Below are 13770 nucleotides of genomic sequence, written 5' to 3'. Positions count from 1 at the left end.
TGGTTCGTGGTTCTTTTGGTACAGAAGTAACCGCAGAGACCTAGCACGCGGCGGTTATGTGCCTAAACGGATCTAAGCCGGAGCCACCTGCCTATAGCAACAATTTGGCACCTCGCTGCTTCTATCCGCCCACCTCAGAACATCTCAACCATTGATCCATCTCAAGCGATTTACTTACCTACCAGCTCGCCTAAAACAAAATCTCTTCCACGTGGACATGCCGCACACGATCACGTATTAATACCATTTTCCGCCATGGAGCGAGCATCTAAACGGCAGCGACGTGTCGAAGACTTGGAAGGACCGGCGCCAACAGCTCAGTCAGACCATGTTGAATCCTTGAACCGGCCTATAAGCCCTCCCATGAAAAGAAAACAGCCAGGAATACGTCTCAAGTCGCCGTTCCAGCTGACGACCATCCGAGATCTCCCCGAGGCTGCCAACCGTGACTGCGTCGGCCTCGCGGACATTCTGGGCGATCCCATGATCGCAGAGTGTTGGGAGTTCAACTTTTTGCACGACATACACTTTCTCATGAGCCACTTTGACGAGGACACCAAGAACCTAGTCAAGGTTCACGTCATTCACGGTTTCTGGAAGAGAGAAGACCCAAATCGTATAGCCCTTCAGGTCAGCCGACGATGACCAGGACAAGCCACTGGACGGACCTGAACGCTGACATTGAACAGGAAGAGGCAGAAGCGTATCCCAATGTTGAGCTGCATGGGGCTTTCATGCCGGAGATGTTTGGCACTCACCACACGAAGATGATGGTATTGACCCGGCATGACGACTCAGCCCAAGTGATCATACATACGGCCAACATGATCGCCAAGGACTGGACGAATATGACCAATGCCGTCTGGAGATCACCTATCCTGCCACTCCTTCCGAAAAAGGCCGTTGACGAGGACGACTCAGCGGACACTCATCAGTTCGGGACAGGGGAAAGATTCAAATACGATCTGCTCAGCTACCTCAGAGCGTACAACACACGGAGACCAATCCTTATAGACTTGGTTGACAAGTTGCGCGAGTACGACTTTTCGAGTGTGCGTGCAACACTCATTGCCAGCGTTCCCGGCCGTCACCCGATTCACGACACTTCACAGACAACCTGGGGATGGCCAGCGCTCAAAAGAGCACTACGCAATGTTCCGGTCCAAGAAGGGAAGTCTGAAATTGCGATTCAGATATCATCCATTGCTACTTTGGGGGCTACTGACAGCTGGCTCCAGAGGTGCCTCTTCGACTCCCTAGCCGTATCTAAAAACAAATCCCTTACGACACCCAGGTCAACGTTTAAGGTCGTCTTTCCTACCGCGGACGAGATTAGGCAAAGCTTGGACGGCTATGCTTCAGGAGCATCAATCCACACCAAGATCCAGTCACAGCAACAGGCGAAGCAATTGACATACCTCCGGCCCATCTTCTGTCACTGGGCAAACGATTCGCCTCATGGCAAAGGTAGGGTGACAGGTCTCAGCATATCCATCCACACACAACTAACATATCATAGTGTTGAGCGATGATTCAGTTATAAAACAAGCCGGCAGACAACGGGCAGCACCTCACATCAAGACATACATTCGCTACGGTGAAAAGTCGATAGATTGGGCCCTGGTCACATCTGCCAACATTTCCAAACAAGCGTGGGGCGAAGCGGCAAGTGCATCGCAGGAAGTCAGGATCGCCTCGTGGGAAGTCGGAGTGCTTGTATGGCCTTCGCTTATCGCAGACAAAGCGACCATGGTGGGGACATTCGAAACAGACATGCCGCCAAACGATGCGGGGGACGGCGAACCGGTGGTCGGCCTGCGTATTCCTTACAACCTACCTCTTCAAGCGTATGGAAAGGACGAGATCCCTTGGGTGGCATCGATGGCCCATGATGAACCGGACAGGCTGGGAAGAGCTTGGGGTGCATGGGAGAACTGAGTCTACCCGCGCGCTTGTTCACATGTGACTCTTGTCGACGTTGGTATCATTATATTGATCCTCGCTTCTATGCTCGGCATGTACTCGAGCAAAAGGAAGCCATTGCTAATCCATATCAACCCGTTGTCGTTTCTCATGGTCGTCAGAAAGCAGTGTGTTGGGGTGCGGCGCGTTTACGCGCCGACGGCCTCGGGCTCCTTGTTGGCGTCGTAGCCGTACTTCTCCTTGAGAGAGTTGACGAGGGCGACGTACTTCTCCTGGGCCTGCTCAGGGGTGAGGTTATCGTCGACGACCTTCTGCCACGCGCTCTGCTTCGCCTTGCCCTGTAACGCACGCAAACCAACCGTCAGCTTTCCATCACGTGCCAAATTCGGGTATGGGGAGCTCAATCGGCTCAGATGTTAGTGTTGCGTACCTTGAGGTCGAACATGCCAGGCTTGGGGGCGCTGGAGATGTCCTCGCCAGTGCTGACCTTGTACAGGCCTATGTTCATCATCATGATATGTTAGCTACGAAAGAAGCCGAGGTAACAGGGGTGGAGGGCATGGTTGTGGGAAGCGACGAACCGTAGAGCTCGAGGAGCTCGTCGTTGCCAGGCTTGGAAGTAAGCTTCTTGCTGTCGGAGACAGCCTGCTTGAAGGCTTCGCTCTGAGGGGCAGACATGATGTTTGTTTTTAGGGGGTTCTTTGGTATAAGGTTTAAAGAGGTTTGCGTGGTTTGTGTAGTAAGTGAGGTTATATCCAGGAAAAGGGATTGTTGAGCTTCTCAGTGTTGGGAGGCGGAGGAAAGGGTTGGACCTTTTGGCGGGGTTAGCAAGGAAGGTCCCACACGCCCGCTTCATCATATGCTCATATGCGCGGGGCAGCTGATGCTGTCATTGGGTCGGCCCTTGCACCTTGCACCTTTTCTGGAGTACCTTTCAGACCTCTTGCACCGCCACATGTGAGTTGGGTGGATTGCCACAACCTTGGAGTAGTATCGGCTCAATGTCAAGCCGCCGTCTCCGTGACGTCGGCCCAGTGGTCGAGTTCTTACCTTTGATTAAACAAGTCCCCGAAGCTGCTCGGAGCATTATTGAACTGTCACTCTATCCCTGATCCAACGACCAGCCTGATCGGTTTAGAAGATGAATTGCTCTGCCCAAGTGGAAATGCTCACCAGTGCCATGCTTAGCTACCTAGGCACTAGCAGCCGCCAGCATCTTCCCTCGACCTGCAGCCTCTAAAGTCGACGTTAACCGTTCGACCGTGCTCACGGCACTCGGCAGGACTGGCAAACTGTTTGCGCGTCCGCCTGCTGCCAGCCATGTCTTGCATCTAGCCAAGCAGCCGCCCGCTGCAAATAAGGACATCCGAGCGCTTGATCTCCCCAGGTTTGATATCGCACTCTGCAAGGATGCGCGTCTCTTCAAGCAAATATGATGGGCCAATATCTGAAGTGTTCCCAGCCGCAAATCTACATATTGATAGGATGCATGGCTCGTGCCTCGAGCGGAATTAGAGCAACTTGACTACATCGACCAAAGGATGGCTGGTTTTCTCCGGGAGGGTGTTCGAAATCGCTCTCCCCCCTGACTAACGAACGTGTCCCTCCATCGACAATGTTGCACCAAACGGCTGATTCGAATTGGACGAATCGGGGATGACAGCTACACTCGGGCCCGATGATTATGGCTCCAAAGTATGCATTGAATGAAGCTCGCTCGAATAGCTATCGACGCGAACAAGGACACACAGCGCGAGGAAACATCGCTGGGAATGGCAAATGGTGTCAACAAGCCCTACACCACCAGCAATGTTCCCGAACCTGGACCGGCTCTCGATGAAGCGATTCCGGCCGAAGCTCAACCTTTTGTTTCCGTCTCTTCGTTTTTGTTTGCTTGTGCAGCAACCAACTGTGCAAACTTCGTCGAATGACAATCCGTCATATGCGTGGTCTGGGCGTGGGGAAAGCCGAACGGACAACGGGGGATCGACAGGCCCACCCCACTCAGTGACGGACATGAACAATCCAAAGTGCTTTTTGTGTCTGACCTACCTACCATCCTACCAACCACATGTTGTGTTACCCAAACGGCACGGACTTTGAGACTGAAACCTAGACCAAAAATACTAATGGCACCAATTCGCGTTCTTCATTGGCATTAGCGCAACCTGGCGAGGGGACGCGTATCCGGACTTTTGTGAGATAGGATGGAGAGGGGCATAGGATCTATGCCGCAAGGATGCCACCAGGCTTTGATGTATTCCGGGCCCGAGCATGCTATGGAGGAGAATAAATACCAGACGCCTCGCAGCTCTGGGTAAAGGGTGTGTATTGATTTGAAGATATCCAGCAGCTCCTTGAAGGATCCATCAACAAATAGCACTTTGACGACTCGACTGATACCATTTTTTAGCTCCACCAAGACGAGTTGTTCGCCCATTGCTCATCTCACCAATACTGAGAGGCACATAGTCTGCTTGAGCTCGAATTGGAACAAGAAATAGTCAATATGGTCAAGACTGTTGTCGTCCTCGGCGCCGCATACGGCGGTCTGGCCGTGGCTCATCGTCTGCTCAAGTACACACGCCAAACAGAGCCGGACCTCAGAGTGATCCTGGTTTCAAAGGTGAGAGGCTTTCCTACACAATGATTGGTATATATCAAATTACTTGAGCATTCTCGAATTTTCAAAATCGGACGACCTCTACAGAAGCTGGGCGTGTCACCGAGCTTCGGAGGCCCGTGGGGGCGGCGTAAGACAGTTGCGGACGACCCACACTCCATGTCACCTCTGCCTCATGGGGATCCAAAACACATGAGGAATCATGAGCTATATGAGGACGAAAGATTGGGAAGTGGCTTGGAAAGAACAGAAACGGAAGGAAAAGTAGTTGCGCAAGGGCTGACGATAAAATGGCAGACAACTCACTTCTACTGGAACATGGGCTCCGTCCGCGCCATCGTGCCGGGCATCGTCAAAGATGACCAAATCTTCCAGCCCATCGAGCCCGGCTTTGCATCCTACCCGAAGGAATCCTTCGAATTCGTCCTCGGCACCGCCACGGGTCTCGACGTGGCCCGCAAATCCGCCCTCGTATCGACCGCCTCCGGCCCCAGGTCCCTACCGTACGACTACCTCGTCCTCGCCACCGGCGCCCGCGCCGCATCCCCCGACATGCCGTGGAAATCCTCAACGTCCCACGAAGAAACCCTCCGCCTCCTCCACGCGACAGCTGAAAAGGTCAAGACCGCAAATCACATCGTCGTCGCGGGCGCGGGTCCCACGGGCGTCGAAGTCGCCGCCGAGATCCGCTTCGAGTTCAAGGACAAGGAGGTCCACCTCCTCGCCGCCGAAGACGAGATCCTCGCGGGCGACTCCATTGCCAAACCCGTCGAGAATGAGATCACGCGGCTCGGCGTGCAGGTCCGGAAGCACGCGCGCGTCGCCAACTCCCGCCCGCTGCCGGACGGTAAGACCGAGGTCAAGCTCATGAGCGGCGAGGTCATCCGCACGGATTTGTACCTGCCGACCATGGGCCTCGTGCCGAATACGGAGTACCTCGACGCCGGGATGCTTAATGAGCGCAAGTATGTGAATGTGGACGAGTACATGCGCGTCAAGGGCGTCGAGAACGTCTGGGCATGCGGGGATATCATCTCGTTTCCGAGGGCGGGCTTCATGCTCACGGATAAACAGGTTCGTCACATCCCTCAAGCTCTCCCCTGTTCTCTATCCCTCTCGCAGCTTTTCCCCTATACTCTTATACATGACTAACATTTTCACCAATCGCATCAGGCCGCCGGCGTCGTAAAGAACATTGAGCTCGCAATCAAAGGCAAAGACCAAGCCGTCGTAAAAGGCATGCCCGTCGACGTCTACGTCTGCGCCACGGGTCGCAGCCGCGGCGCGGGCCGCATCGGCTGGGTCAAGGCTCCCTCCCTGATGATCTGGGCCGTCAAGAGCCGGAACCTGGGGTTGCCCATGGCCGTGCCGTATGCCAACGGTGGCCAGTGGTGAGCTCGTGATGGCGAGCCGGAATCAAGATGCAGGAGCACGGCTTCGGCGTTTGGTAGCAGGGCGCACGATTTGGAGGTGTTTCTGATTCATGTAATTACACTTATACGGTTCTATTCCAATAATCTGTTACAACGCACGGAGACGTGGCTAATAGTCTGGTCTCAATACTCTCACCACATCTGAACCGTTTCTAGCCCCCATTTCCATATTTAGGGCTGCGTTATGGTCACTCACCAGTCCTGATAACTCCGGGCTGTCGCTAGGAGAGACAGGTCGCCAAAGGAAGATTGAGAAAGAAATCCATTACTTGAATTCCCATGCATCGTCCGCTAAACCTTTGTTCTCTATCTGTTGGAAGCACAGTCTTCAACTTCAAGCCCCCTCCAATTCCCCCTTCTGCATCTCATTGATCTAAGCAGCGGAACGGCAAACATTATAGTCTTACATGCACGTAGAATATGCGTAGAGATGGAAAAATAACTCCCTGAATTGGACGTGAGAAAGGGGTACCCAAACCAGACCGGGCCCATCATCCCTACCTCGGAAGAAGACAACATATAAAAGATAACCTAAGCAAGCCGCCCGCCCTGCACCAGAAGAAGACGCTGTCAAATTTGGATTTTTTCCTCTCCCTCCGTCCTTCACTCTCCCTCTTCCTCTCTCATCTTCATCTGCTGGACTTCTCATCCTCAATCTCCCTCCGCAGCTGGTCAAGCACACCCTGCCGCGACGCGAGATGCGTCTCGAGACCCTCAACCTGCTCCTTGACCGTCTGCAAATCATCTGATACCCCCTTCAGTCCACCACCGCCGCCCTGGCCCTTACCGGCACCGCTCTCGAGGTCCTTGAGCTCCTTGCGTTTGTAGTCGAGCAGCTGCTCGAGCTCGCGCTTGACGAGGGCGGGCTTGCCGTCGCGCTTACCGCCCTTCTTGCGCTCAACGTCGGCCTCGATGCGGGCCATCTTCTCGTCCAGCTCCTGCAGCTGCTTCTTGAGGCGGACCTCCTCCCAGTCGTCCGTCTTGGCCGTGGAGAAGTCGGTTCCGCTGGACTTGAAGCCGCTGCGGCCCAGGCGGGTGAGGTACTGGTCGCCAAACTTGGCCTTGCGGCCCGTCGCCGTCGAGTCGTCGGCCTTTGTCGCCCATCGGGAGGCGCCGGGAGTCTGGTTGTCTAGTTGGTAGTCGATCTGGTTGCGCTCAAAGGAAGCGCGCAGAGAGGCAGGGACGGTGCGTGGGATGCGGAAGCCTTCGTGGCGGTTGTTGAGGATATGGAGGAAGGCGAGGCAGGCGTCCTTGTTGATGGAGGGGCCGGCTGAGGGGTTGATGAGGTTCCAGGCAGAGCGGATGTCGGTGTCGGGGACGTCGAGAGATTCGTAGAGGTCCTCGAGAGCAGTGACTATGAACGAATGCAACGTTAGTAAAGCGAACCGCCATAGAAGGGGCTCGCACAAGTGAACCTACATGCTACTTGTCCCCGTGCATCCCGGTTCTCTTGGTATATCGACTCGTACTTGGACTTGTCCGCTGGGCTCATGTACCAGTCAAATCCGTCCTTCAGCCCTGGCGAGTCTGGATCGTCGTCGACCTGCTCAAACGCCACTTGCCTTCCTGTGAGCGCGCGATTCGCCTGGACAAGATGTGCCTTGGACTCTGGGACGAGCCAATCGGGGAGTGTCGTCGGGACATCTGAGTATTCCTGCCCATCCGAATGCGATTAGTACCTCTGCAATACTCTCTCTTTCACTGCACATCCGACTCAAGGTATACTCACGCCATTCAGAATATCGAAAATGACTCTCATGGCAACGCAAAACTCCTCAAAATCGAGATTTCCATCATTGTCGACGTCAGCGAGATCCCACACCCTCTCGAGCTGGTTGTCCGTCAGGCCGCTATTCTTCAGCACCGGCGCGGCCTGTTCTCCCGTCAGGAACTGGCCCCCGCCCGTCCGGGTGGAGAAGATGTTCCAATACGTCTCGATTTCTTGTGCTTCGATGCGAGGAGGCGCCATGGTGTGCGGTATGTGTAGATGTGTCTCGTGTATACGGAGGAGAGCGTCGGTGGACGGAGGTTGGCGAAGGGGGCCGGGCTGGGGGCTATCGAGCTTGCTCGGTCCTAGTTCGTGTGGCGGGAAATGCGGTGCGCTGATAGATAATTTGTCTCTGGAGACTGCTTGGTGAAGCAATTCGACGAAGGCTTTGAGAATTCGTGAACCGGAGATGGTGAGGGCTTGGCCGGAGAGGTGTCGTTGTTGCTGAGTGGATCGTCGTTAGGCCGCGTGGGACGGGAGCTCGGCCAAGGATGTGGATTTGGGGTAATCGGCGGGTTGGAAGTGGGAGGCAGTGCTTCTGTAACTTGTCTGAGCGTGCGCTCGGTGAGGGAAGCTCGGTGATGCAAGGTCGACCCACAGCTCGCCGTCACTAATCCCTGTTCACTTAGCTCATCGCCGACTTACATAATACTGGTGGCATTTCTGACGGCCCGGCTCAACGACATCTCATGAGGCCGTTATTAATTGCACCACGAATCAAAGTGGGCGTCATTTTGCGCAACCTGATATTTTTCTATTTCACAAGAAATCGCACTGATGCGATGGGTATCTCAACAAAATTAAGGGGCCTTTTCCCCAAGAAAAACTTCCCGAATCCCAAATGGGTATCATACTCCGAACCAATGTCATCTGCAAGCCATCCATAGAGGTATGAGCCAAAGAGAAAGCCATCCGAATCCTGAGTCCTTCCCAAACCTGAAAGCAAACCCTCCTAGTGGGAGCGCGATACGCAACGAAGACCAAAACCTGTCTTGTTGAAAAATATAAAGAAGCAAGAGAAGAGACGATCGATATAGCAAGAAAGCTCTTGCAAACCAGGAGACGCGATGGTCGCATATCTAGCATCTTTGGTCAACTTTTCTGCTGTAATGGTGTTTTTTTTTGTGCTTTTTTTTCTTTTATGTTGCCTCATATTAGGCAGAGTATGTCCCGCAATGCAACTGATGGATCCTTGCCGTCAAGCCAGGCTTGCCACCTTTCGCTTCTTGATGCTTTGATGCTCGTCGACGCTACTAGGTCGCTGCCGGATTCTGCTAGCAAGGGCGTCTGCCGAATCACTTGTCTGCCTGGTCGTTGTCCTTGCGCTTCTGAGCAGCGGCGGCCTTCTCAGCTTCAATCTCTCTACGAATGCTAGCGGTAACACCCGGGAACGGGGTTGGCGCCGCATTCGGCTTGTAGTGAAGCGAGTAGATGCTGTTAGGCCACGAAGCCATGTTCATAGCTATACGCTCTCGGGCAAGCTGCATAGCGATGTGAGAAGGCCACCCCTTCTCGATCATCTTCAAGGCATAGTCCGCGCCATCGGGAACACTCACCCAGAACTCCTCGTATGTCTTATACTGAGGAGGGAACAACCTGCCAAGCTTGTCCTGAACAGGAGGTCCCGGGGCCTTGGGATCGACTTGGCTCGAAGAGTTGCTTGAGGCAGTATGATCCGATGCTTGCTGGAAAGACGAGCGGTTCATAACGGGCGCTACCGCTGGCATGGAGGGCTCTAGGATCTCGATGTCGGGTTGAGGTGTAGGTGCCAGAGGGCGAGGATAGGCTCCAGGAAGCGATGATTGACGCAAGTCAGTAGCAGACGGCTGCGTCGTAGAAGTTGATGACGTGGGCATACGCTCTTGGTTTCCCGGCTGACGACCGTGAGTTGTGAAATCGGTCTCTAAAGCAGAGAATGGGTTCGGATTCGAATAGGGACTAGGGACCGAGGATTGACGCAGCTCACTAGCTGACGACTGCATGCGTGGGGCAGAATGTGTGGGCATACGCTGTTGAATTTCTTGCTGACGACGACCATACTCTGTGGATGCGGTCTCCATAGCAGTGTATGAGTTCGAAGGCTGATAGGCTCTAGGAGTCGACGACTGACGCGGCTCAGCAGCAGATGGACGTGTGCCGAAAGAAGAATGATGAGGCGTACGCTCGTAGCTTATCGGCTGACGAACACCACCAATTCTGAAGTCGGGCGCCAGAGAATCGTACGAGTTAAAAGGCTCATAGGCTCCAGGAAGCGAGGATTGACTCAAATCAGTACCAGACGGCCGAATCTCAGAAATGAAAGACGCGGGCATTCGCTCGTAGCTTGTCGTTTGACGAACGTCAGCTCTGAAGTCGGTGTATGAGTTCTGAGGCTCGTTGCTGTATCTCGAGACTGGCGTCATTCTGTCCTGGTACTGGGAAATTCTCTGCATATGAGGCTGACCAACGCTAGCTTGACGGCTGCCCTCAGTAGACTGGTTCGTCTTGGGTTTGCTTCGACGTCTCCGAGTCGCCGCGGTAACTTTGGCCGCCTGCGGGAGCATTGGCTCGGTGCCAAGAACTGGGTTGCTCGCCGGAGGTGTAGCAGCGTTCAGAACGGGAGAACTGTTCGCGGGGGTCTGCATAGCCGTCGCCTGGTTCGTAGCTTGGTTCGCCGTGGCTTGGTTCGCAGCAGTCTGGTTCGCAGCAGCTTGATTCGCAGCTGCCTGCGCGGCGGCGATGTCCTCAGGTCTGGGATACTTGCGAGGACGTCCTCGGCCACGCTTGCTGGGTATGAGTACTCCATCAGGACCCATCACCTGCGGCTGAGGCAGAGTCTGCGGAACGGCCGCAGCCTTCTTTGAAGGGCGGGCTCTCTTGGGCTTGGGAACGTAGTCACCATCGCTATCATCAGCCGCGCGCTTGCGGGTTGGCTTGGTAGAGGTCTTGGTGTATGGAGCCTCGGGACTATCCATGCGCATAGCCGGAGTTCGGGCTGTGTTGGTCTGTCTCGAGGGAGGAGCGACCACGGGTCTCGCTGGGGTATTGACCATAGGTCTCGCAGGAGTACCAGCCATACCTCTAGCAGAATCATCAGTCAGATCGATGACAGTGCGCGGGCGCGAGCCTCTGACGACAAACGCAGGGGTATTGTAGAAAGTGATTTCTTCTTGGTCTGGAAGCATGGGAGCCTTCAAGGCGAAGCGAGGCTCTTTTGCTGTGGATGCTGCAGATATCTTAGAGCTTCCAGGGACTCTAGATATCTTGGACGCCTCAGCGAATGTAGAGCTCTGGGGAATATTGGGGACTGCAGAAAATCTGGGGGCTTCGAAGAGATTGGGGGCTTGAGAGACCGCAGAGGCTCCAGATATCGCAGGTGCGCCAGAGACTTCAGATACGCCAGGGACTTCTGACGTATCGGTGCTCGAAATCGGATGCGAAAGGTCCATGTTTGAGTTTGCGTTCGGGTTGGTGCTCTGGTTCGCGTTCGCGTCGGCATTCGAGTTGGCGTGAGGGTTGGCGATGGAGGTCGCGTTTGAGTTGGCATTCGAGTCGATATTCGCGTCCGCCTCAAGGTTGCCCTCCTGATGACTGGCCTCCTGAGCAACACTCTGATGAGAGGTCGCCTGGATAGCTGGCATCTCCGGTCGGACAACTGGAAGTAACATCTCATCGACGTACCAATCGGGCTTTCCGCTGTAGAGATGTTGCCTGTAATCAGCTGACTGGAAATATTCGTAGGCAGGTGAGTCCGAAGGCTTCCTGTTGGGGTCCACCTCATCTATATAAGAAATGAAGGGCTGAGGCACCGCCGAGCTTGCGCTCTGTGGAATCAACTGGCCATCAGTATGAGCCTGCAATACGGGGAGAGGCGGGTTCGTAAAGTTGCGGGTATGGTCCACGGGCAGCTCTGGCTCTGCGAAGAAAGGGCAGGGCATAAGCTCCTCTGCCTCGGGTAGGAGTCCTTCAAAAGGAAATAAGGGAACAGTCGGCAGATTGTTGTCTTGAGCCTCGTGGGATGCCTCGTCGAATACTTGATCACCGAGAAGCGGGTGCTCCTCATATTGACCATGCTCCTGCACCTGAGTGACCTCAGGGTTGCCATCGGCAGCAGACTGGGAGCTCTCATACGAGACAGTGGGACGGTTGCGATACTTGTGGACTTCGGTGGGATTGTAAAGCTCGTTCATGTCCAAGTTATCAAAGACCCATGCGAACTGCTGACTGTTAGTCTTGTTCTCGTCTTAACTTCAAAGGCGAGAGCCACTGAGGTTCACGCCAAGAACAACGGATGAACTACAAAGGGAGACATGGAGACGAAAGAATGAGAAGGATCTTACCTGGTTGTTCTTGCCAAACATTGGGTTGTTCTGAGTGTATACTTGTCCGGCATTGTGAGGCTCACTCGCTGACTCTGATGCAGGAGGGTCGTGCTGCTCTGTCGGATTGGTTGCAGACGATGTGCTCGCCTGGCTGCCCTTCGTAAGATCCAAGTGAGGGAGGTATGCTTGAATATGCATCACCAGGTTCACCAATTCGTAGTGCTTCTCGTCGAACTGATTGTGCCAAGGTTGCAGTCCATTGTAACGAGGAATGTCGATGTCGTGCAAATCCGAACCACTCTTGCCTTTCTCGAGGATGGCAATGCAGGAGGCCAGAATCTCTCGCTCGATGGGAATCTGAAGGAAGCCCTCTGATATCCCTCGGCACTTCTCAAGTGCTTGAATGCACTCGCCTAATCCAATTTGGCGCAAGTACTGGCAGGCCTTCTCGTACTCATTGGGCTTGATGGTGTGAGTGGGAAGATCCGGCTGGTGCAGAACATTCATGCCGTCTCTCGGGGGCACTTGGCCATGGATCAGGTCGAGGAGTTCAGAGGCGTGCATCTTGTCGCACATCTCCGCCCACTCCTGGACCTGGCGGTGGTACTGGATATAGACCACAACAAAGTCAATGACCTCTGGAGTGGTGAGGCCCAGAGCCCGGGTTGCCGAAGCAAAAGTCTCTGATTCACAGATGACCTCCAGCAAGACCCATTGGGCGCCGTGGCCGAGGTGAGCCCAGGCAATGGGCTCAACCTCCCCAGGCTCTGGGCTGCCCCAGTCCATGCTTGTCCCCTCGTCCTCGCCCTCGCCCTCGCCCTTAGCCTCACGCACGCCCACCGGCCTCTCATCCTCCTCCTCCTCCTCCTCTGCAGATAATCAGCGGGATATACGATGAGTAGGGGGAAGAAGTAATTACCGTTGTCACTGAAGTGCTCGGGGGAGGGGTTCTGCTCCCGCAGCCAGGCGTCCAGCTCGCCCCGGTCTCTTGCCTCCACATACTCGTCCCCCGGACCGCGCTGGTCCAGGGGAATGGTTGGGAAGGACGCCCAACGAGCCGCGCCGGGGTCAAAGACCGGGTCTGGGTGAACCCAGGCCGGCCTTTGAACCCCGAGCGCATACGGCTCCTGGTATCTTCCCCTCTGAACTGCTTGAGTCGAGCGCCGCAGCGCACGCCTCCGGCCGCCCGCTTCCTCCATCTTTCGATGGGTATTAGTATGCGATATTCCGCTGGGAGCGGATTGGGAGAGTAGCAGCGACCACAAAAGAATTGATGATGGTGAGTGTGATCAATTCGGAATGGTGGTGGGTGAGGTAAAGTGAAATGGAAGTGGGAAAGTGAGGTGTGGGTTGAGAGAGAGAGAGAGAGAGAGAGAGATTTGTGTGAGTGTGTAAAGATGGATTGTTGACAGGCAAGTGAGATTGTTTTGACCAGAAATCTCGCGTTGGTGAGTGGGATGTATGAAGAAGGAGCAGTGGGGCTCTTCAGGAAAAATAATGAGGCAGTTGCTCCTTCCTCGTTGTCGTGGAAGGGTTGGGTGTAGGGTGAGGTGAGATGAGATGAGTCCTGCGACCTGAGGTTCACCGGAGGTCAGTCCCTCCCCATGGGAGAGCCTCCTGCAGGCTTGTTTACTGGCCCAGGGGGTCAGTCTGTCCCGATGGCATGGTATAATTGTCCTGAGGATGAGCACAGAGAACTGGTTCCCTCTGTATCAGGATCCG

The 13770-nt window shown here is 54.7% G+C and overlaps 5 protein-coding genes across 5 annotated transcripts; 2 read left to right on the top strand and 3 right to left on the bottom strand.

Moving 5' to 3' along the window:
* Positions 1-255: 255 nt before the first annotated feature.
* On the top strand, positions 256-1938 carry N0V96_006888 (uncharacterized protein; the record flags this gene model as incomplete). Its single annotated transcript, XM_053192357.2, has 3 exons — positions 256-630; positions 690-1467; positions 1520-1938. The coding sequence occupies 3 exons, from the start codon at positions 256-258 to the stop codon at positions 1936-1938; spliced, it is 1572 nt and encodes a 523-aa protein (XP_053050121.2).
* Positions 1939-2111: 173 nt separating this feature from the next.
* On the bottom strand, positions 2112-2601 carry ACB1 (acyl-CoA-binding protein (ACBP)/diazepam binding inhibitor (DBI)/endozepine (EP); the record flags this gene model as incomplete). The annotated part of the gene is made up of 3 exons (XM_053192356.1): positions 2112-2261; positions 2354-2421; positions 2505-2601. The coding sequence occupies 3 exons, from the start codon at positions 2599-2601 to the stop codon at positions 2112-2114; spliced, it is 315 nt and encodes a 104-aa protein (XP_053050120.1).
* A 1831-nt stretch (positions 2602-4432) lies between these two features.
* On the top strand, positions 4433-5941 carry N0V96_006886 (uncharacterized protein; the record flags this gene model as incomplete). The annotated part of the gene is made up of 3 exons (XM_053192355.2): positions 4433-4549; positions 4844-5620; positions 5720-5941. The coding sequence occupies 3 exons, from the start codon at positions 4433-4435 to the stop codon at positions 5939-5941; spliced, it is 1116 nt and encodes a 371-aa protein (XP_053050119.2).
* Positions 5942-6608: 667 nt separating this feature from the next.
* On the bottom strand, positions 6609-7948 carry END3 (endocytosis defective- protein; the record flags this gene model as incomplete). Its single annotated transcript, XM_053192354.2, has 3 exons — positions 6609-7333; positions 7399-7633; positions 7709-7948. 3 exons carry the CDS (start codon positions 7946-7948, stop codon positions 6609-6611), a joined length of 1200 nt encoding a protein of 399 aa, XP_053050118.1.
* Positions 7949-9042: 1094 nt separating this feature from the next.
* On the bottom strand, positions 9043-13247 carry N0V96_006884 (uncharacterized protein; the record flags this gene model as incomplete). Its single annotated transcript, XM_065757856.1, has 3 exons — positions 9043-11943; positions 12067-12917; positions 12968-13247. The coding sequence occupies 3 exons, from the start codon at positions 13245-13247 to the stop codon at positions 9043-9045; spliced, it is 4032 nt and encodes a 1343-aa protein (XP_065613379.1).
* Positions 13248-13770: the final 523 nt, after the last annotated feature.

Source organism: Colletotrichum fioriniae, assembly GCF_027942845.1.
Source record: "Colletotrichum fioriniae strain IMI 355084 chromosome Unknown scaffold_8, whole genome shotgun sequence".
NCBI classification, from domain to species: domain Eukaryota; kingdom Fungi; phylum Ascomycota; class Sordariomycetes; order Glomerellales; family Glomerellaceae; genus Colletotrichum; species Colletotrichum fioriniae.
The sequence above is the reverse complement of the archived record's forward strand: the minus strand, read 5'-3'. Positions and strand labels throughout refer to the sequence as shown.